Genomic DNA, 25,749 nt, shown 5'->3' on the forward strand with positions numbered 1-25,749 from the left:
CTCAATGGGGAAAAGCTGGAAGCCTTTCCCTTAAGATCAGGAACACGACAAGGATGCCCACTCTCGCCACTATTATTCAACATAGTACTAGAAGTCCTTGCAACAGCAATCAGGCAACAAAAAGGATAAAAGGTATCCAAATCGGCAAAGAAGAAGTCAAACTTTCTCTCTTCGCAGATGACATGATACTCTATATGGAAAACCCAAAAGAATCCACTCCCAAACTATTAGAAGTTATAGAGCAATTCAGTAATATGATGGGATACAAAATCAATGCTCAGAAATCAGTTGCATTTCTATACACGAATAATGAAACTGAAGAAAGAGAAATTAGGGAATCCATCCCATTTATGATAGCACCAAAAACCATACGTTACCTTGGAATTAACTTAACCAGAGACGTAAAGGACCTATATTCTAGAAACTATAAATCACTCTTGAAAGACATTGAGGAAGACACAAAAAGATGGAAAAATATTCCATGCTCATGGATCAGAAGAATTAACGTAGTTAAAATGTCCATGCTACCCAGAGCAATCTACACTTTCAGTGCTATCCCGATCAAAATACCGAGGACATTTTTCAAAGAACTGGAACAAATAGTCCTTAAATTTGTATGGAACCAGAAAAGGCCCCAAATCGCCAAGGAACTGTTGAAAAAGAAAAACAAAGCTGGGGGCATCACAATGCCGGATTTCGAGCTGTACTACAAAGCTGTGATCACAAAGACACCATGGTACTGGTACAAAAACAGACACATAGACCAATGGAACAGAATAGAGAACCCAGAAATGGACCCTCACTCTTTGGCAACTAATCTTTGATACAACAGGAAAAAACATCTGGTGGAAAAAAGACAGTCTCTTCAATAAATGGTGCTGGGAAAATTGGATAGCTACATGCAAAAGAATGAAACTTGACCACTCTCTCACACTGTACACAAAGATAAACTCCAAATGGATGAAAGACCTCGATGTGAGACAGGAATCCATCAAAATCCTGGAGGAGAACATAGGCAACAACCTCTACGACATCGGCCAAAGCAACTTTTTTCATGACACATCTCCAAAGGCAAGAGAAACAAAAGATAAAATGAACTTATGCGACTTCATCAAGATAAAAAGCTTCTGCACAGCCAAGGAAACAGTCAAAAAAAAAAACTAAGAGGCAGCCCACAGAATGGGAGAATATATTTGCAAATGATGCTACAGATAAAAGACTGCTATCCAAGATCTACAAAGAACTTCTCAAACTCAATATGCGAGAAACAAATAAACAAATCATAAAATGGGCAGAAGATATGAACAGACACTTTTCCAATGATGACATCCAAATGGCTAACAGACACATGAAAAAATGTTCAAAATCATTAGCCATCAGGGAAATTCAAATCAAAACCACACTAACATACCACCTTACGCCAGTTAGAATGGCAAAAATTGACAAGGCAAGAAACAACAATTGCTGGAGAGGATGTGGAGAAAGGGGATCCCTCCTACACTGTTGGTGGGAATGCAGGTTGGTACATCCACTCTGGAAAACAGTGTGGAGGTCCCTTAAAAAGTTAAAAATTGAGCTACTGTATGACTCAGTCATTGCACTACTGGGTATTTACCCCAAAGATACAGACGTAGTGAAGAGAAGGGCCATATGCACCCCAATGTTCATAACAGCATTGTCCACAATAGCTAAATCGTGGAAGGAACCGAGATGCCCTTCAACAGATGACTGGATTAAGAAGTTGTGGTCCATATACACAATGGAATATTACTCAGCTATCAGAACGAGTTCTCAACATTTGCTGCAACATGGATGGCACTGGAGGAGATAATGCTAAGTGAAATAAGTCAAGCAGAGAAAGACAATTATCATATGATTTCTCTCATCTATGGAACATAAGAACTAGGAAGATCGGTAGGGGAAGAAAGGGATAAAGAAAGAGGGGGTAATCAGAAGAGGGAATGAAGCATGAGAGACTATGGACTCTGAGAAACAAACTGAGGGCTTCAGAGTGGTGGGGGTGGGGGAATGGGATAGACTGGTGATGGGTAGTATGGAGGGCACATATTGCATGGTGAACTGGGTGTTATACGCAACTAATGAATCCTCGAACTTTACATCAGAAACCAGGGATGTACTGTATGGTGACTAACATAATATAATAAAAAAACATTAAAATAAAAAAAATTACAGTGCTCTAAAATATTGCTTGATGTATTAAAATATCTTTACCATGTACAGAGTTTTTTATGAAAACTTTCGCTTTCTCATCTACATTACATAATGTAGACTAGAACAAAATAATTTATATATGTCCTGTTTATATAATGTGGACTTGAGAAAATGTACCACTGATGCCATTTGAAGCATGAAATCTTCATTTTCCAGTATGTAAGTTATTTTCTGGGACTAAACCAAGCCTGGTATAAAGTAATATTCCCTATGTTAGCCTTCGAGAAAGCTAATATTTGTTCACAAAAACAGAACTTCTGAAGAGTATCTTCATGACCATGAGAGGAGTAAAAGCAAATTTCAAAATGCACTTCAAGCAAAGAGAAAGTAGAACACTTCTACTTTGCCGATATGATTGTTTTCTAGCACAGTTACCCGTAGGGAAAAAAGGGGGGGGGTGGCAGGATGGCAGAAAGACAGGCTTCATAAAATATACTTAGGTCGATTAAAGCAGTTGTTTTATAATATAAATAAACATTCAATTAAATATTCCAAGATTCTCAATAATCTACAAAATGCTATAACCTCAATTTTTGACATCCCCAATTTTTGAAAAAAAAAAAAAGACTTAAATTTTTCCCTTGCCCAAATCGTGTTAAAACATATATTTGATTTTTTTTTCTAAAACATTTGAAAATATTTTAGAGGCACCAAAAACCTAAATCCATGGTTAAGTTTAATAACTCTTTCAGGGTAAGTAATAGTATCATCTAAAAGAAAGAGATATCAAATTGGGTTAGAGATGCTTATGAGAATGAGAAAATTAGAATAAATTACATTAAAAATATTAAATATCTGAAATTCTAGAATACCAATATTCCTTTTAAGGAGGATTTGTGTTTATGAATAGAAATCATGAGGGTGGTATTGTATTTTTCTCCTCATAGGAAATGCCTGTTTTGTCAAGCAATTAAGGTTCTCTGTGGGGAAACTGATATGCTAGTCAGTCCACTGCCAGACTCTCAGCCTAAAATCCACCAGTTTCTCTCCCTTTGCTGCAAAACAAAGACCCCTACTCTTACTCCCCTGAACTCTTTGATGTCTTTATCTCATCTCAACTCAGTGCCAGAATTTTTAATACATAGTTGCATAAAAATGGGGTAAAGAAAAAGAATTTCTATCAATAAAACAGATCCACAGTATAAAGTTAACTGCGAAAAAAAAAGGCAAAGAAATAAAGACTCTAGAAATCTGGAGCTCATTTACTAATTTTTTGACTCAATTCACTATGATCATGGGTCCATTGCCAAACCGTGGTCGCCTATCCTCTCTTCATGTCTATAAAATTATCTTATGAAATGTAATGTGATTAAACAAATAATTACTAAAGGGAAATGATATTCTTTTTATTAAAGAAAACTACATGAGGAATGACATCACCAAGATGGCAACATAGCTTATTCCTGACTTCACTCCCCTCTCAAGAAATACAACTAACACCTCTTCAAGAACAAGACACCACTGAGAGAATTCTAGAACATGGGGGTGAGGTTGAAGCACTTCCTGTACCTCAGAGACCAAGGCAAACTACATAGGAAGAGAAGAGGCTACACAGTAACCACACTGCTCCCCCCAAAGCCAGCACCGACCTGAGGTCTCCCCTGAGCCTCCGGTTCTTCCAGTGGGAAAAGAGAACCCATGGAGAACAACCAGCCCCCCAACTCAGCACTGTGGGTGCTTTGTGGGAGCCTCTACTCTGATCTCACACCTGCACAGGGATTGCAAGAAAACTATGAGGTTCAACCATTGGGAATCTGACTGTGACAGAGAAGTGGGGAGAGGCTTGCAACAACCAGCATACAACCTTGGCAGACCAAGTTCATACCAGCAGTGCCCAAGCAATAACACCGACCGGGGGCTTTGCTCATTATCAGAACCGAGATGGGTATACACTCTGACCAGGGAAGTTGGCAGAATACAGATTTTATTTATTAAGATCCTCAAATGAATGGATCAGCTTTAGCTGATTCTCCCACTGCACCCAGACAGGGAATGTAATTCATAACGCTGCTCATTGCTGAATGCAGCCATCAGCCTATCCAACCAGAGAACCTAACCGAAGCATAAGGAAAGCTGTGTAGTCCATCCTACACCCTCTTAGGCAGGGAACCAAGCCAGCAGTCCTATGCAACTGCTCTCAGCCACTGGACCACCTCCCATCCTTGACCTTAAAGCTCAAACAGTTGCCTCACCCAAGAAAAGACCCCATTTGCCCAAAGATATTACAGCACATGCCCAGAAACTGAAACTGAGCTGAATGGTGAAGAAGTGTCTCTGCCAAAACAAACCTGTAAAGTCTGGAAAGGGAGCCCAATTACTTAACTGTACAGATACCAACATGAGGAATCAAGGATCACACACACACACACACACACACAAAATCAGGTAAATGGGACACCACCAAAGTAAACTAATAAATTTCCAAAAACTAAGCCTTAAGAAATGGAGATCTAGGAACTGTCAGCAAGAATTCAAAATAATCCCCTTAAGGAAGTTAGTACACTACAACACACACACACACACACACACACACACACACACAGAGAGAAAACTAAATGAAATTAGGAAAGCAATGAATAAAATGAGAACTTTGAAACAGCAACCATCAAAAAAAAAAAAATCCAAATATAATTTTTAGAGTTGAAAAGTAAAATAACTGAAGAATTCCACAGAGAATGTCAAAAATAGACTCAACCATGCAGAAGAGAGAATGAGTAATCTGAAAGAGAAGACGCTGAAAATTATCTAGAGGAGCAAAATGAAAAAAGAATGAGAAAGGCTGAAAAAATCCTACGGAAATTAAGAAACACAATGAAAAGGAACAATATTTGCATCCCAGGAATTCCAGAAGGAGATGAGAAAGGGAGATAGCAATAATGGCTGAAATACCCCCTAATCTAGGGAAAGAAATGGACATCCAGGTTCATGAGGCCCAGAGGACCTCAAATAGGATGATCCTGAACAGGGCTACAAAGAGACATATTATAATTAAATTGTCAAAAGTCAAAGAAAGATAATTTCAAGAGCAATGAGAGAAAAAGAGGGAAGTTACATACAAGGGCACACCCCTAAGATGATTAGTACATTTCTCACAAAAACATTTCGGGCAAAGAGAGAATGGGATGACATACTCAAAATATTGGAAGAAAATAACCATGAACCAATTATTTTCTGGCTAAACTGTCCTTCAGAAACAAAGCAGGGATAAAGACTTCCCTAAACAAACAAAAGCTGAGTGAGGTCCTTACCGCTATACCTACCTTACAAGAAATGCTAAAGGAAGTTTTCTGAGTAAAAGAACACTAATTATCATCATAAAAACATAAAAGGCATAAATCTCACTGGTAATGGTAAACATACAGTCGTAGATTCAGCAATACGGTAATGGTAGTAGTTAATTCACTTGAAACTCTAGCTTAAGTCTAAAAAATGTAAAAATAACCATAACTATAATAATCTGTTATTAATTACACAATGTAAAAATATGAACATTGTATCAGCAATAACCAAAAAGGAGAGGAAGTAAAAGTGTAAAGTTTATAAATGTTATTGAAGTTGTTAACAGTTTAAAATGAGGTGTTATAAGTTTAAGATATTTTTTGTAAGCCTCATTGCAACTACTAGAAAAATCCTGTAGTAATTACATAAAACATGACAGGAACTCAAAGCACATTGATACCAAAAGACATCAACACACACACACACACACACACACACACACACACGTAGCAGGTGTAAATAAGGAATAATAGATATACCAAACAGCCAGACAATAATAAACAAAATGGCAATAGTAAGTCCTTACCTATAAATAATTACTGTAGTTGTAAACAGTTTTCTCCAGTTAAAAAGCACAAAACGGCTGAATAGATTAAAAACAAGACCCAACATTATGGTGCCTAAAAAAAGACTCACTTTACCCTCAAAGACACACAGATTGAGAGTAATGGAATGAAAAAGACATTTCAAGCAAATGGTAACCAAATTTACCTACATCAGATAAACTCTAAAATGATAAAAGAGACAAAGAAGGCTATTACATAATGATAAAGGGGTCAATACTTTAATAAGATAATAACAATTGTAAACAGTTTGTGCACAACATTGGAGCACCTGAATATATAAGGCAGAAACCAACAAAGCTAAAAGGAGAAATCCACAGTAATACCATGGATGGATTATCCAGAGAACCAATCGGGGGACACAGTGGACCTGAAAAACACTATGGACCAAACAGGGCTAACACATACCCAGAACATTCTCTTCAACAACACATAGGGAATACTTTTTAGGACAGACCATATGCTATGCCACAAAACAAATCTTAGCAAACTCAGGAAGACTGAAATCACACCAAATATCTTTTCTGACCCCAATGGCATGAAACTGGAAATCAACACCAACAGGAAAGCTGGGAAATTCAGGAGCCCATGTAAATTAAACAACACTCTCCTGAAAACCATTTAATCAAATTAAAAGTTAAAGGGGAAAGAAAAAAGGTTTTTTTGAGAAAAACAAAAATGAAAATACAACATACCAGAACTTGTGGGATGTAATAAAAGCAATTCTAACAGGGAAATTCATAGCAATAAACACCTACATTAAGAAGCAAAAAAGATCCTAAATAAGTAACCGAACTCTCTATGTCTTAAGGAACCAGAGAAAGTTGGACTGAGCCCAAAGGTAGAAGAAATAAAAATCAGAGCAAACATATAGGAAATAGAGAACAGAAAAACAAAAGAACAGCCAAACTAAGAGTTGATTCTTTCAAAAGATAAATTAAATTGGCAAACCCTTAGGTATGCTAAACAAGGAAAAAGGCAAAGGACCCACACCAATAAAATTATAAATGTAAAAAACACACTGCAAGAGATACCACAGAAATACAAAAGATCATAAGTGCTACTATAAACAATATACTAATGAACTGCACAACCTAAAGGGAATAAAAAAAATATTTGAGACACACAACTTACCAAGAATGAATCAGGAAAAAAACAGAAAATCTGACTAGACCATTTACTAGTAAGAGGACTGAATCAGTAATAAAAAATGCCCCAAAGGAGAACAAATATTGTTAAAATGACCATACTACCCAAAGCAATCTACAGATTTAATTAAATCTCTATCAAAATACCAATAGCATTTTTCACAGAATAAATAATCCTAAAATTTGTATGGACCCACAAAAGACCTCAAGTAGCCAAAGCAATCTTGAAAAAGAAAAACAAAACTGGAAGTAGCTTAATCCCAGATTCCAAGTTTTATTGCAAAGCTGCAGTAATCAAAACTGCAGGATAGTATTGGCACAAAAATAGACACAAAGATCAATAGGAACAAATAGCCCAGAAATAAACCCACAGTTATAAGGTCAATTAATTTACAACAAAGGAGGCAGGAATATGCAATGGGAAAAAGTCTCTTAAACAAATGGTGCTGGGGAAAACTGGACAGCTATATGCAAACAAATGAAACTGGACCACTTTCCTACACTATACAAAAAAAAAAAAAAATGGATTAAGGACCTCACAGGGAGACTTGAAACCATAAAAATCCTAGAAGAGAACATAAGCAGTCATTTCTCTGACATCAGCCACAGAAACATTTTTGTAGATGTCTCCAAGGCAAGAGATATAAGAACAAAAATAAATTATTGGGACTACATCATAATGAAAAGCTTTTGCACAGCAAAGGAAACCATCAACAAAACTAAAAGACAACCTACTGAATGGGAGAAGGTATTTGCAAATGACATACTTGATAAGGGGTTAGTATCCAAAATATATAAAGAACTTATACAATGCAACACCAAAAAAAAAAAAAAATCCAATTTAAAAATGTGCAGAAGATATGAACAAACATTCCTCCAAATAAGATATCCAGATGGCCAAGAGACACATGAAAAGATGCTCAACATCACTTATCATCAGGGAAATGCAAATCAAAACCACAATGAGATACCACCTCACGCAGGTCAGAACAGCTAAAATTAACAACACAGGAAACAACAGATGTTGGCAAGGACATGAAGAAAAAGGAACCCTTGTGCACTGTTGGTGGGAATGCAAACTTGTGTATCCACTGTGGAAAACAGTGCAGAGTTTCCTAAATAATTAAAAATAGAAGTACTATAAGATCCAGTAATTCCACTACTGGGTATTTACCCAAAGAATACAAAAACACTAATTTGAAAAGATATATGCACCCCTATGTGTATTGAAGCATTATTTTTAAAAGCCAAATTATTGAAGCATTTCAAGTGCCTATCAATAGGTGAATGCATTAAAGAAGAGGTGGTAGACACACACAGAGGAATATTACTCAGCCATAAAAAAGAATGAAATCTTGCCATTTGCAACAACATGGATGGATCTTAGAGGGTATAATGCTAAGTGAAGTCAGTCAGTCAGAGAAAAACAAATCCCATATGATTTCACTTATATGTAGAATTTAAGAAACAAAACAACAAAAAAAGAGACAAACCAAAAATAGACTTTTAAATATAAAAAAACTCCTGGTTGCCAGAGAAGAGGTGGGTAGGAGGATGGGAAAAATGGGTGAAGGGGATTAAGAGTACATTCATCATGATGAACAACTAAGCAATGTATAGAATTGCTAAATCACTATACTGTATACCTGAAACTAATATAACACTGTGTGTTAATTACCATGGAATTTTTTAAAGTTACAATCTCCCTCCCCACACAGGCATCGCCCCATTATCAATACCTGATTAATTTTTCTCCATACTATAAACATTTTACTTATTTCTTTTGTTTATTGTCTAAATTCCACTTCTTAAACATAAACTCCACTAGGGCAAAGAGTTTTTATCATTTTGTTCAATGCTCATTCTTGGCACACAAAAGGCGCTCAATAACTATTTGTTGAATAAAAAAAAAAAATGCCTTAAAGAAGAAAAGTCCAAGACTAGATGGCTTCATTGGTGAATTTTACCAAACATTTAAAAAAGAATTAACACCAATACTTCTCAAACTCTTCCATAAAAATCAATGATGAGGGAACACCCCCAAACTCATTTTAGGAGGCCAGGATTATCCTAATAACAAAATCAGAAAAGACTACCAGAAAAGAAAAGTATAGGCCAATATCCTGATGAATATAGATGCAAAAATTCTCAACAAAATTCTAGCAAAAAATTCAGCAGCCTATTAAAAGGATCATTCACCATAATCAACTGGGATTTATCCCTGGGATGAAAGGATGGTTCAAAATATGGAAATGGGTCAATGTGATACATCACATTAATAGAATGAAAAAAAAGAATCCTATGATCATCTCAATAAACAGAGAAAAAACATTTGACCAAATCCAACAGTCATTCATGAAAAAAGAGTTAACAAATTAGGTATGGAAGTAACATATCTCAATATAATAAGGCCATATATGACAAGCCCACAGCTAACATCACACTCAGTAGTGAAAGGCTGAAAGCTTTTCCTCCAAGATCAGGAACAAGATAAGGTGCCCACTCTCACCACTTCTATTCGATATAGTACTAAAAGTCCTAGCTAGAGCAATCGGTAAAGAAAAAGAAATAAAAGCCATCAGAATTCAAAAAGAAGATATATGTTCTCTATTTGCAGATGACGTGTTTTTATATAGAGAAAATGCTAAAAACAACCAAAAGCCTGTTAGGCCAACCAACAAATTCAGTAAAGTTGCAGGATACAAAACCAACATAACAAAAGTCAATAGGGTTTCTACACACTAACTACAAATTTTCTGAAAAATAACAAAACTTAACCCATTTTACAACTGAATCAAAAACAATAAAATACTTAGAAATAAGTTTAACTGAGAAGGTGAAAGATCTCTACTCTGAATACTATAAGGCATTGTTGAAAGCAATACAGCTGTGAAGATACAAATAAATGAAACTGTGTATTGAAAAGATTAATACTACTAAAATGTCAACACTACCAAAAGCCATTTATAGAGTCAATGAAATCCCTATCAAGATTCCAATCTTTTTTTTTTTTTAACGGAAGTAGGAAAAACATCCTGAAATTTATTTGGAACCAAAAAAGCCCCAAATAGGCAAAGAAATCCTGAGAAAAAAGAACAAAGCAGGAGGCATCACACTTCCTGGTTTCAAGCCATACTATAAAGCTCTAGTCACCAAAATAGTATGGTACTGACACAAAAACGGACAAAGAGACCAATGGAAAGAATAGAAAACCCAGAAATAGATCCAAACATATACAGTCAACTCATATTGACAAGGAAGACAAGAATACTCTATGAAGATAATTTCTTCAATACATGATGCTTGGGTAATTGGATATTCACATGAAAGAATGAAAATGGACCCATATCTTACACCATTCACAAAAATTAACTGAAAATGGATTAAGACAAGCGTGAGACATGAAACTCCAAAAACAAAACATAGGACTAAATTTCCCTAACATGGGTCTTGGGAATCATTTTTTGGATATAACACCTAATACACAAGAAACAAAGACAATAATAAATAACAAATAATGCAGTGGGACTACGCTAAACTAAAAATCTGCACTCTAAAGAACCCATCCACAAAGTGAAAAGACTACCTGCAAAATGGGAAAAAAATATTTATAAACCATTAATCTCCTAAGAGGTTAATATACAAAATATAAAGAACTCTTAAAACTCAATAGCAAAAAAACAAGTAACCCAATTAAAAAATGGGCAAAGACCATGAATAGACATTTCTCCAAAGAAGATACACGAAAGGCCAACGAGTACATGAAAAGACGTTCAACATCACTAATCATTAGGGAAATGCAAATTAAAGCCACAACATCACTTCACACCTGTTAGAATGGCTACTACCAAAAGATGAGAACAAATATTGGCATGGATATGGAGAAAAGGGAATCCTTGTGCTCTGTTGGTAGGAATGTAAATTGGTGCAGCCTGTGTGGAAAACAACATGGAGAATCCTCAAAAAACTAAAACTAAGACTACCATATGCTCCAACAATTCCACCTCTGGGAATATATTTGAAGGAAACAAAAACACTAGTACAAAAAGATATCTGCACCCCCATGTTCATCACAGCATTATTTACAATGGCCATGACATGGAAACAACCTAAGTGCCTATCAATGATTTAATGGATAAAGAAGTAGAGGTATCCATACATATAGACACACGTATATACGTATAGATATGGAATATTATTCATTCACAACAAAAAAGAAAACCTACCATTTGCAACAGCATGCTGGACCTTGAAGACATGATGCTAAGTGAAATAAGTCAGAGAAATACAAATACTAAATGATCTCACTTACACGTAGAATCTAAAACAAACAAATTCAGAGAAAAAGAGATTAGACTTGTGGTTACCAGAGGTGGAGGCTGAGGGGGATGGGAGGAGGACTGAAGAAGGTGACCAAACGGTACAAACTTTCCAATTATAAGATAATTAAGTACTAGCGACTGGAAGTACAACATGATGACCACAGCTAACGCTGCTTAGGATATACAGAGAAGTTATGAGGAAAGTAAATCCTCAGCATTCTTATCACAAAAAGAACACTGTTTTCCTTTTTTTCTTTCTTTTTATTGCATCTGTATGAGAAGATGGATGTTAGCTGAACCCACTGTAGTAATCATTTCACGATATATGAAAATCGAACCCTCATGTGATATACCTTAAACTTACGCAGAGATGCATGTCAATTATTTCTCAATAAAACTGAAGGGAAAAAAAAAGAACATCAGACTTGTAGACATTTACCATTCCAATGACAAATGGCTTTTGGAAAATGACCATTTGACATCCCAGGGGCCGAAGAGCATGACGTGTCCTCCAAAAGTGAATTTTTCATCACTGGCTTCAGTCTCAATTTATGAAAGGAAGGAAGGGCTGTGTGATGTGTGGCCAAGACCGTGGGGTATGGAGGCTGATAACCTAGATTCAATATGAAGTTCCACCATTTATGGACCTGACATTAGGCAAGGATGTATGTTATAAATGTATTAGTCTCAGCTCCAAATGTACCTTCCCTTCCATACTGGACTCTGTAAATGTTTCTCTTTTGAACAGCTCACACAATGTTTAGCTTTGTTAGTAGACAGCACAGGATGGATACCACGAAGCACAGTGGGGTAGGAAATGTCTCTTTTTGGTTCCAGTATACTTGGGTTTTTTGTTTGCATGTTTGTCTTTGCTTTTGCCCTGTGACTGCCAACAATTTAAAGCAACCCAGTTACAGTCCCCCTTCAGTGATATTCCCTTTGCGGGTATTTCAGTGGATAATTTCTCCTTTGGCCTACTGGCTGTCAACCAAATCTAGCTCACAACATCCCAGCAAATTTTTCTACCTTCCAGTGGGTCCCAGTAACACCCTCTCCAATAAAGGTGGATTTTTTTTTCCCCCAATAAAATTTAAATCTCATTGTTGGGATATGGGGAGTGGGCTGCACTCATCCAAATTGATTCCTTCCTTGAATTGTCTGCCTCAACCCTAGAAGTAGTAATTGCTCCCCACATTTGCCATTCCTTTCTTCTTTACTGTTCTTTTATCTCTTGTTGTAGGTAACCACTTTTTTAAATTACATAATTCTTTTTATAGCATTTTCCTTGTTCAAATTACTAGTGTGGTTTCTGTCTCCTGAATGGACACTAACTGTTAAGAAAGTCTGGAAAATGAAGCTATTAATACTGACCTCTTACGTTGGTTTTGATGATTACAGAGTTCATATAAAGTTCTTAAACCATGTACATTTGGTAACAATCTTAATGTATTCAGAGACAGGCTTACAACTGTTAGTCCCTGGCAGAACTCTCAGTAGATAATTCTTCTACCAAGAAAGAACATTTTAAGAAATTCCTGCTGAGAAATAATCTACCTTCTAAAGAATACATTCTCCAATCCTTAGAGTTGTAACAGCACTTTGTTTACACCTCTATTCTAGTTACAGTGCAATGCTATTATACACAAAGTATTTCTTACCCAATGGGCTAAGCTTTGAAGAAAATCATCACATTTTACTTTACTGAATCTCTTGGTATAGAATAGATGCTCAATATAGGTTTGTGATGAGTCATAGCACAGCTACCTTGCCAACCTATCACAACCCAACAATGCCCCTGATTTTTCTCATCATCCTGATCTATGTTCTGCATGGATTGCTAAGTCTTTCCAACTGTATGCTCCACCAAGCTTCATAAAAATGTCCACGCCCCTATACTGTCTAGAGTCAAAACTACCTGAGTTTCCTTTCAGGTGTGGGTGATTAATAAAATGTGATATTCTTATTAGCTTCCCTCTTGCCTGACTTCAGTGTCTTCAACAGGAGTTATTTAAATAATTTTGCAAAAGATTGTCCACCAACACCATCCCCTTCTTTTCCTTCTTCAATAATTTCCCAGGGATGGTTGGATAACATTAGAGTCATATAAGTGTACTGCAGAAAGGATGGACACGATGCCTTCGGAAAGGAAAAACTTAAAGGAGACCCTTAAAAACTTAAAAACACATAGAACTAGCCAAGATCTATAGTTTTATGACCAATTGATTATTGGTACACTATAGTTAGAAAGAACATTCTTAAGCATTATATAGTCTTCTGCCGTTAATTGTACTTGAATGGCAATTGTTTAGAGTAAGAGTAAGCATTCTTATATATCCACAAAGAATAAAGGAAAGTTTATAATATACTCTTGTTCTTGTCTTTTGAGTTCTATATTGCATTTATCTGAAATTCTATACTCCAACACAGCAAAACTGAAAGTTAAAGAGGTTTCTTCATTTTTTTGCTACTGTTTTTGCTACTGTTTTTGCTAATTAGCTTTAAAGCTAATTGGGTTTGCTTTCAGTTGCAAGTCATTTCAGTTTTACAGATGTCTCCACTCTGGCCGTCTTCATTAAATATTCACTTGAGTAGTGTGTGCTTTACATTCAGAGAGTAAATATGTACAGTAGTCCCCCCGTGTCTGCGGTTTGGCTCTCTGTGGTTTCAGTTACCCAAGGTCAACTGCACTGCAGGAAGCAGATGATCCTTTCTCTGACGGAAGGTCAAGAGGTCAATAGTAGGTTGCCTTTTAGTTTTGTTGACTGTTTCCTTCACTGTGCAGAAGCTTTTTATTCTCATGTAGTCTCAACACTTTATTTTTGTTTTTATTTCCTTGCTTCAGGAGACATATCTAGAAAAATGTTTTGGCTGATGCCAGAGACATCAGAGAACCTGGGCTCTCGTCTAGGATTTTTATGGTTTCAGGTCTCACATTTACGTCTTTAATCCATTTTGAGTTTATTTTTGTGTACGGTGTCAGAAAATGGTCCAGATTCATTCATTTGCATGTAGTTGTCCAGTTTTTCCAATCCCCTTTGTTGAAGAGACTGTCTTTTCCCCTTGGATAATCTTGCCTCTTTTATTGAAGATAAATTGACTATATAATCGTTGGTTTATTTCTGGGTTTTCTATTCTGTTCCATTAATCTGTGTGTCTATTTTTGTGCCAGTACCATCCTGTTTTGATTACTATAGCTTTGTAATATAACTTGAAGTCCAGGATTATGATACCTTTAACTTTCTTTTTAAAAATTGCTTTGACTAATTGGGGTCTTTTGTGGTTCCATATAAATTTTAGGACATTTTGTTCTAGTTCTGTGAAAAATGCTGCTGATATTTTCATAGGGATGGTATTAAATCTACAGCTTGCTTTGGGTACTACAGACATTTCAACAGTATTTGTTCTTACAATCCATGAGCATAGAATGTCTCTCCATTTCTTTGTGTTGTCTTCAGTTTCTTTCATCAATGTTTTACAGTTTTCAGAATACAGGTCCTTCACCTGTTTGGTTAAGTTTATTCCCCGGTATCTTATTATTTCTGGTGTAACCCACTGAATGGAAGAAGATATTTGCAAATGACATACCTAATAAAGGGTTAGTATCCAAAATATATAAAGAACTTATACTCAACACACAAAAAAAGTAATCCAATTAAAAAATGGGTAGAAGACATGAAAAGACATTTCCCCAAAGACGACATCCAGATGGCCAACAGGTACATGAAAAATGCTCAACATCCCTCATCATCAGGAAAGTACAAATCAAAACTATAAGGGATCATCTCACATCTGTCAGAGTAGCTAAAATCAAAAGCACAGGAAACAAATGTTGGTGATGATGTGGAGAAAAAGGAACCTTTGTGTGCTGTTGGCAAGAATGTAAACTGGTGCAGCCACTGTGGAAAACAGTATGGAGGTTCTTCAAAGAGCTAAAAATAGAACCACCCTAGGATCCAGTAATCCCATTACTGGGTATTTACCCAAAGAACACAAAAACACTAATATAAAGGGATATGTGCACCCATACATTTATAGCAGCATTATTTACAATAGCCAAATTATGGAAGCAGCCCAAGTATCCATCAATTGTTGAGTGGATAAAGATGATGTGGTATAGATCTACAATGGAATATTATTCAGCCATAAAAAAGAATGAACTCTTGTCACTTGCAATAACATGGATGCAGCTAGAGAGTATAACGCTATGGAAAATAATTAAATCAGAAAAAGACAAATAACACATGATTTCACTCATACATGAAATTTAAAAAATAAAACAAATGAGCAAAGGGAAAAAGAGAAAGAGACAAACCAAGAAAGAGACTCAACTATAAAGAACAGACTGATGATGTTTGGGGCGGGGAATGGGTGAAATAGTGAAACAGGTGATGGGGATTAAGGAGGGCGCTTGTCCTGATGAGCACCGGGTGTTGTATGCAAATGTTGAATCACTATATTATACACCTGAAATTAATATAACACTATCTGTTAACTATACTGAGTTAAAATTTTTAAAAAAGTTTAATAGTACCTAATGCTAAATCACAGTGACTACATTGTTCACCTCACTTCCTCTCATCAAGCAGACATTTTATCAACTCACATCGTCACAAGAAGGGTAAGTACAATAAGATACTTTGAGAGAGAGAGAGACTACATTCACATAACTTTGATTACAGTACACCGTTACAATTGTTCTATTACTGTTAATCTCTTACTGTTTCTAAACTTATAAATCAAGCTTTACCATAGATATGTACGTATAGGAAAAAACATAGCATACATTGGATTTGGTACTATCTGTGGTTTCAGGCATCCACTGGGGGTCTTGGAATATATCCCCTGTGGATAAGGAGGGGGGGAACCACTGCATACATAAATCTTAGCCAAATGACTAAAGTACTAAAGGGACTAAGTGATTAAAGTACTGGCTTACCACAATTGGCTTCATCTGTTCCATTTGGGCAGTCAGGTGGAAAATCACAGAATTTGCTGGATGAAATATAGCCTGCATCCTCACGTGACATAAATCCAGCTTCAAAATGAAGAGATGCAGAGGATAAAACATACTCTTCTCCTTCAATAAATAAATGGAATGCATAATTATTTTATGAATACTAGTTTTTAAATACGCCAGAGACACAGAAACTAGATAAAAAGGCCAAATCAGAGTACAGTTTTCTGTTTTGATCCTGTGTATGGTGCTTCGAATGTATACGTAAGGCGCTAGGATTGCTCTGAAGTATCATAGCCATTTGCACACTGATTAAAGCCTCTAAAGGCTTTAATTCAAACACAGGGTCTAGATGAATCTCTGGCCATTCTGTCCCACAAATATAACATAATTCATTACCGGTGGGGTTTGGCTTATTTTTTTAATGCCTATTCCAGTCCCATCCTAAACTTCTGCTGGGTAATAATACTAAATTCCACAAAGGAGATCTTGTAATGACCAACTGGACAAATTTACAAAAACAGTAAGAAAGGGTGGTTTTTTTTTTCCCCTCTTTGTGTACAATAATTGGCCTTTCAGGAAAAATTCATATAATTTTGGTCTGATTAGAATAATGCTCTAACCAACTAAGATGGTGTTCGGATTGAAGCCCACATAAATTGAGTTTTGATTTCATTTTTGAAGAGAATTCTCTGTAAGTGAGATCAAGCCCTCTCACAGACTTCTGCTAAGGTTAATTTTAGTGATAATTTAAAACTCGTAACCACACTCTCGCCTCTAGTTACATTCTTCTCTTCAATGTCAATTTTCCGCTATTCCAATTCTGGTGATGTAGCATTTGATTAGGAGAAGGAAAATGTTTAATTAAGAGAAATAAGGTAATGCTGGTTAACCCTCAAAAAAATCATTAAATCTATTGCACTGTGTTCCTCAATGTCTATCAAAACCACATACACACACAGAGCTTAGAAAGGTTTAAGTTCAGAACACACATTCTGAAGAATGTGAATACACAGGACAATATAAAGTTAGTACAGAGAATGATACAATCTCACCAATGAAAGGGGTCTTTAATAAAAGACGACGAATTAAAAGTTCTTTAATCCAATTCTCAATCCAGAACCGTTTCTGCTATATTATCCTCAATTATTACATTTAGCTCATGTAAGAAGTCAACTTTTCCACTTACTAAATATGTTGTTTAATGAAACATAACTTCAGAACATAAGATGTGCTTGATTTCTAAATGCAAATAATGTTCATGTAATATAAAGAAAAATAAATATGATCATTTTCAGGCAAAACTTTTAATGTCTATTTACTAACAGACTCTGGGGTAGGCATGGTCAACCTGGAACATCAATCAGTTTTCAAATGACAAGTAACTGCAGGCACAATGCATACTCTTTCAATCCATTCTCAGAACCTAAATAATTGTTCGACTTTCCAAAAACGCATATTTTAGACTATCGGGGATTCATTTTTATGGCAATCTTTCTGCCCCCCTTAATCAAAATGCTCTACAAAATATTTAGTTAAAGAATTAGCCAAACTCCATCAGTTACTTGAAAATATGTGTTCTGAATTTAAATAGAGACTTTTAGGATCAAGATTTAAATTTTTGGCTGGCCTTAAGTCACTTTTCCAAGTCCAGTAAATTTTTTAAACTCCTAGGTGATTCTGAAACATGAATTTCATTACCTATTCATCTGTGCCAAACAAAATTAAAATAGATTTTATTTTTATAGAAGTGTTTTTAAAACATGCAAAATAATTAAAATTCTTCCATAATTTTTATAACTAAAAAACTGACAATTTTAGCCACAAGCATAGAATATTATTGAAAGAGTCTCTAAGGCCCAGGCTGTGATATTGCATATATGATATTGCATATATGTGATAGTGCATATATACATATATTTTTTAATATGTTTTAGTTTTCAAGGATATGTGATTGAATCCACATCCGGTATTAGCAAATCATGAGCTGTATTACTGAAGGACTCTAATATATTTTAAATTTTGGTATCAGAAGGAACTCATTATTTCAATGTTTAAAACTTCGGTGACCACAAGAGAAAACTTACCTTTCTTTAGTCTGCTGGTACTGGGAAGCGACTCATTGGAAATTTCACATTCCTCGGATATACTGATGTCATCTAGAGCAACAGTAGCGTCTGATGATAAAACAGTAGCTTCCAAAATCAGCTATATTTACAGAAAAACAAATTATTAAAACTATACCATAAATGTCTTACAATCATATCTTTGTGTAGAGAAGCTCATTTGCATCTGTCCCACCTTCCAATCTAATTTTAGAAAACTGTTTTGACCAGAACGTTCAAATTATAAATTTATAAAGTCATAGCAGCTTTGACAGCATCTTATGTAACCTTAATGTCTCAGGTAACCTTGTTTCAATTAGAAGTTGAAACATTCATCACTTCTGAAGGGTTGCCTTCCCATTGGAGCCATTAAGAGTCGTATGCATTTAAAATGAGCTCTTTGGAGTAATCAACTGTGTGGTTTACAACTCAATTTAATTGAGATATGAATTCATTTGTAATGGGTCTGCTGGAGGCAATGATTCATTTTCATATCAGAATATTTAAATACTAATATATATTATGTATATATACAGAAACCTACTTAGTGAGGTAAAGCATAGAATCAATAATCACATACGGTGGTTAATGATATTCATAAGTTAAAGCACTCAGAGGCATCTCTTTCAGTGTAATTTATTCTAACACTCTGAATAATGACTGATATAACTTGTTTTCTTTCCTGTTAATCACATTATTATGTTGTTAATCTACCACCTTAAAAAAAAAAAGAGAGAGAAATTATGTCTGGAGTCTTAAAGATGTGTAGGAGGACCACCAATCCAGGACATCTCGATGCGTCTCGATCTTATCAGAGAGGACCTCAGATCCCAAAGATCTTATAATTTACTGGGTACGATGCATTAACAACTGCACCACAAGTGCCATACAAAGAGACATGTGTAAGATACTAGCAGAATCGAAGAAAAACACTTCATTATTTCTGCCAAGAATGTGAGACAAAATTTGGAAAAAAAAAAGTTGGTAAAAATACTAATTACCTAACAACCAATAACTAATTACCTAATAATAGCTCCTTAGTTATAACTGCTGCTTCAGATTTTGTTAGAGAAACTGCTAACATTACAAGCAAAAGCAAGGAGACGTGGAAGTATATGGTACACTTGGAACACTGGGTAAAATGCTCACTTTAGCAGCACATAGACTAGAACACTTGGGGTGCTAGAGGATGATGGGTTTTGAGACACGCTATCCCCAAAATATGGCACACCTTGGCATACTGAGTATTTCAAGCTGGAGGAATTTAAGAAATGGCATGTGCAGGATGGACTTTCTGATCTTCGCCGGAAGCAGAACATAATGCCCTCATATGAGAGGTGTCCTCTCTATAACCGGAGGAAAGGGGCACCCTTATTTCGGAAGACAAAAGGACACACAAGCAGAGGAATCTGAATCTCAGCCTAAGTGTCTCACCATTGATTACACTCAGCTCATACTCTTTGCCCCATCGTATCTTTCCATGACTATCCACTCTTCATCAAACCTTGCATAAAAAGGCTTAGGATTAACAGTTTCTTTATTAACTGGTCTTTATGTCCTTATTCAGGCTCCAGTGTCATGGAAGACTTATATTAAATAATTTTGTATGCTTTCTCCTTCAATCTGCTTTGTTAGTTTAATATTCAGACCTAGCCAGGGACCGTGAGAGGGTCAGGGAAAAAGTTTTCCTCCCATGCACAGGCAGAAAGGATTTTAAGGGAATGATAAATTAAGTAATAGATGGAACAAACTGATTGCAAGAATTGGTGCAGCCCAATTGGAGGGCAATTTGATGTTATCTGTTAAAAAGAAAAATAGCATGGACGACAAAAATTAAGCCCACTTCTTAGAGAAACATGCACCAGCATGTACATGAAGGCCCGTCCAGGAATGTTTACTTCAATGTTGGTTTTGATAGCAAATGAATGGAAGCAATTTAAATGTCAATCAAAAAATAAATGGTTATACAGACCATGGATAACCACGCCAGTTAAAAATAATATCTCTGGGGCGCCTGGGTGGCTCAGTTGTTAAGCGTCTGCCTTCAGCTCAGGGCGTGATCCTGGGGTCCTGGGATCAAGCCCCACACCAGGATCCTCTGCTGGGAGCCTGCTTCTTCCTCTCCCACCCCCTGCTTGTGTTCCCTCTCTCGCTGGCTGTTTCTCTCTCTCAAATAAATTAATAAAATCTTTAAAAAAAAAAATATCTCTATGTGCTAATATAGAAAGAAGCCCAATATGTGTTTCTGAGTGAAAAAATACAGAAAAAAAAGTTTACGATAGGATACTACTTAGGCTAAAAATACAATGGTTTAGATTTTTAGATATAGTGGTACATACATATACATTAGATAAATAGAATAGGGCCCAGAAGCAAAAATGAATGAATGTCTATGCTACCCTCAAGATAAAGACTATAATAAGAGGTGAAGGAGGTCAGGACATACTGTTGCATTATCTGCAATTTTTGATACTTTAAGATGAGACATATATAATTCTAATGGTTGTTAAAATTCTTATCAGAATTACTTTTTTGTAGAGTCTTAATCAACTAAGGAATTGGGCCTTCATATAATAGGCAGAAAATAATTTTTGAAGGATTTTGACAAAGTATCTATAGTCACTGTAATTGAGAAATAGATTATGCTTAACACCATTAAGTTATTGTAATTTATTTTGAACGGCTTTAATTTTAAAAGATTTTTCCTTTTGTTCATTACTAGAAATCATCCTAGACTGAAGTCAATTAAAATACAGACGATTCTTTCTTCAGACTCATTAGACAAGACCTTATTGACCACATTTGAAGTCCTGTACAACTTCAAAAACAAGTGGGGAAAAAAGAATGCTTGGGGCACTTCTCTGTGCCTCTAAAGAGGTACATGGAGGGGGTGGGACCCTGGCAGGAGCTGAAATAGAATTGTGGAACAGGTCTGTAAAATATGGTTATATCATTTTGTCTGAAGGAAACCACTAGACTTTCAGACAGTCATATTAAAATGTTAATATAAAACTACTTCCAAAGCCAAATAAAAATGATACTAGGTCATCTACACTTCTGTTTGCTTACTTCTATATAATTCAGAACTCCAAAATGAAAAATTATAATTCTACCATGAATTACAATCTTCCAAATTTAAAAAGAAAAATGGTCACTTCCTTTAAAAATGTATCTTGTATCTATACCATCTGATGATTCCAAAATCATCTTGGCTAGTTCTGTTTTTTATTGCTTGTTTCAACTAAGCCCATCTTTTGATTTGTGACCAAAGGCAGTTTTCCTCTGGGAAATACAGGACCAATTAATAATCAGTAAGTGAGAAAGAGTTCACGCAGAAGAAATGTTCCAACCACAGGTATTTCAACCACGAATGAAGGAGAAGTGAAAACCTCATTTTTTAAGATTCTCAAGGAAATTTGAGAATTTAAATTCCAAGTTATATGCAGAGGTCTCGTCCTTCTAAAACTATTTTTCAGGATCTTGCTGATATTTGTTTTATCCGGTGATATTATACTACTCCCTGAAAGAGCAAAATTATTTCTTGTTTTTGTTTTCAGGAACCAAACAACTTATAACTGTTGCTTATAATCAAGTGATTACTTTTCATATCTGAAAAACCAAGGAAAGCCTTTGCAGAGAAACAGTCAACTAGTATATTTAGATTTTGGTCCTTTGATATGTCATTTAAAAAAAAAAAAAAGGAGTAACAGGAACAAAAAATAGGAATCTAAGAGGAAATGGAGAAAGTGGGAATATAATAAGAAAAACTGGAATATAGTAATTTTTGAATAATGGTATAAGAGCAACCACAAACATTTAAAGCTTACTGCATACCAAGCACATTCACTTGTTTAACCCCGTGGAAGATGGTGCTATTTTCATCCTCATGTTACAGCAAAAGAAACAGAAACTTCAAAGGTGAAGTAATTGGTTGAAGGTCACATATCTAATAAGCAGAATGTGTAACCTGAGCCATTAACGATTACGCTATCCTGCACTGCTACAATAAAATAAAAAGACAACTGGTCTTAGCAGAGGCTGCAGACCAGAGCTGTCTGGTGTAACAGCATTCAACTCAGTCCTAAATTAAGAAGGCTGAGGACATTGTAACTTCATAGAGACTAGACCAACTTTTACTATTGTACTATAAATCTTACCCTTCACTGAATCTTCAAATAATGTCAGGAAGTTGTTATTGATGTATATCATTGACTGATAAAGAATGAACAGGGTATCAATCATTGTGAAAAATTTCACAAAAGGGTCATTTTAAAATGAAGTCTAAAATATGACACAATTATGTATTTATAGGAAACCTGAGAAAAGTAGATCAGCTGGAAATCAATGGACAATACTCAGAAAAAGAACCACCTTTGGATACTAAAACTAAGAACAGCAGTTGGGGGAAAAAGAAATTGTACATGAAGTGAGTGTATTTCTGTAAAAACTCAACATACCCAATGAGCAGGCTAAGTTAAAACAGATTGAAAAGAATACTATTAACTATTTGACTTATTTTCTTCCAATAAAAAAAAAAATACAGGAAATGGAGAGACTATAGAAATTGTGTTAATTTGCTGTTCTTATGGAATAAAGAGTAAGCCTTATCCTTTTCCACCAGGAAGAATAAAAGCCCTACCTACCTATGGGTGTTTATTTCCTAAGAAACTCCAAGTGATTTGTATTCTGTTGTGATATTTACTAGAAACATCAAAAGGACGAAAGTGCATCAAGAGTTCACGGCTAGAAGGGGACATAGAGGTCATACGGGTTGATGCCTTTCTCCTTTCCAGTGTTTGGATTGGACTTCGCTATATAAATAGGTTCAGAGTTTAGTCACATTGAAGATAGTCAGGTGATGACTAAGGTCACCCTTAAATGATTCAGTCTAGTAAAGTGCCGAAGATGCCCATTCCCAAGAACATAAACTTTAAATATTTTAATATTTTGAAAAGCTAGATTGACTATTTATAGGTTTTGCAATTACTGTTGCTAAAAGAATGAAGTACAATTGCACCTAGCTAGAATCCTCATGCATATTTCCATGTTTTTAAATATGCATTTACGGAAATCAGGCTAAAGCCAACATTAAGATTTGCATTTTTTTTTCCCCCAGCAGAGGACAAGAAAAGAGAAAGGGGTGCAAAGAAGACAAAAGCTGGATCTTCATATGCAAACAGGTATTAAGGTTTTCAGCAAACAAAATGCTAACAGCTCAGTCTGAGGTGTGAATACAAAGATAGTTGCCTCTGTATTTTCCACTTGTTTGAAATATTTAATATATATGTAGTAATAATGTATTCAATACTACCATGCGTATATATTTTTGTGTGACTGCGTATATTTATGTATAGGGTGTATGTGTGTGTCTGCATAAAATCTGGACTGATTCACACCAGAATGTGAACACGGGCCCACAATTCTTTACCTAAAGTCTTTGGGGCCAGCTGGGTTTTGAAATGTGGATAGTTCAGAGTTGAGAACGCTCAGTGTAACACTTACCGTGTATATTCCGCCATGGCCTCGGGGAGACCGGAGGAGCACTATCTGACCGAACATCTCACTCATTCAACTGCCCGAAGACCTCGCACGGGTTCAAGTGAGGCTCAGTTGCCTCTAAATGGGTTTTTCAAAAGCTTATTGTTTTCGAATTTTAATTTTCCACATTGTCAGTTAGGGATTGTGAACCTATACTGGGCTTCTCAATGACGAAATCTGAGGGAATTCTTACTCTTTTTTTTTTTTTTTTTTTACTTACCTGCAGTTTCTAAAACAAATATACTACAGCCAAGTTTCAGAATTAAGGGGGGGGCAGAGGCAGAGACTCAAAACTTCTCAGGGGCAAAATAAGACCTAGCAAGAACCCAGAACCATTCGCTCCCCTCAAAGGCTATCACAGTTAAGCTGACACTGATTGGGGTGGATTAGGAGCCCCAAGCGGGGAGAGAGAAACGCCAACACGCGGTGCTGAGACACCACAGACAGGAACGAACACCCAGCAGAGCAGGGCTTCTTTAGAAGAACATCACGGATCGACTGCTGCCCAATTCTAAAATCCTATCAAACCACCGGTCACCCTACAAACCAGTTAATATGCCCCAGATAATCAAGAGCTGGCTCACTTTGCACTGCAAAGCAAAGCGAACCACGATCCCAAGGGAAGAGATGCTAAAGAGGAAAGATCAGTAATGGTGATAAGTTAACTAGCGCGCGCAGGCCCAGAAAGGAATGGCGTGCATTTCAACTCAAAACGGTTCTCAAGTAACTGGTTCTAACAGAAGACATTCTGGTTTCGTTTTTTTTTTTTTCCTTTAAGACTTTTCGAGCAATTTTCGGTTCTCTGCAAAACTGAGAAGGGGTAGAGTTTTCTCCTATACCTTCTGCCCCAACATAGGCACAGCCTCCCCATTACCAACATCTCCTGGGGCGCCTGGGTGGCTCAGTTGGTTGAACATCTGACTCTTGATTTTGGTTCAGGTCATGACCTCAGGGTCATGAGATCAACCCCGCATCGTGCTGCAGCTGGGCGTGAAGGCTACTTAGGATTCTCTCTCCCTCTCCCTCCACCCCAGCCCCACTCTCTGAAAAAACAAAAAAACAAAAAAAATCTCCCACCGGAGTGGGACACGTGTAATAAATGATGACCCTCATAATCATCCGAGGTCCAGTGTCTACATTATCGTCCATTCTTCATGGTGTACATTCTGTGGGCTTGCACCAATGTTTAACATTTATCCATCGTCATATTATCATACAGAGTATTTTCACTGCCCTAAAAATCCTCTCTGCTCTATCTGTTCATCCCTCCTCTCTCCCTGCACCTCCCAACCCATGGCAACCACTGATCTTTTTATTGTCTCCCTAGTTTTGCCTTTTTGGATTGCCAGATAGTTGGGCTCAGAGAGAAAGTAGCCTTTTCAGGTTGGCTGCTTTCACTTGGTAATATGCACCTGAGGTAATATGCACCTGAGGTGCCCCCATGACTTCTCATGACCTGATAGCTCATTTCTTTTTAGCACTGAATGCTATTCCATTCTCCGGATGTACCCCAGTTTATTGATCCATTCACCTACTGAAGAACATCTTGGGTTGCTTCTAAGTTTGGGCAATCATAAGGAAATCATGAATCATCATTCACATGCAGGT

General features: G+C 36.2%; 1 protein-coding gene across 2 annotated transcripts in view; it reads right to left on the bottom strand.

Annotated features, from left to right (window-relative positions):
• Positions 1 to 25,749, bottom strand: part of MALRD1 (MAM and LDL receptor class A domain containing 1) — a 747,156-nt gene that overhangs the window by 615,524 nt on the left and 105,883 nt on the right. For both annotated transcript variants that reach the window (XM_040645358.1, XM_040645357.1), the window contains exon 14: positions 18,586 to 18,706. In XM_040645358.1, coding sequence (XP_040501292.1) covers positions 18,586 to 18,706 — 121 coding nt within the window. The remainder of the gene's footprint in view (positions 1 to 18,585; positions 18,707 to 25,749) is intronic.

Source organism: Ursus maritimus, unplaced genomic scaffold, assembly GCF_017311325.1.
Source record: "Ursus maritimus isolate PB19 unplaced genomic scaffold, ASM1731132v1 scaffold_31, whole genome shotgun sequence".
Taxonomy (NCBI): Eukaryota; Metazoa; Chordata; class Mammalia; order Carnivora; family Ursidae; genus Ursus; species Ursus maritimus.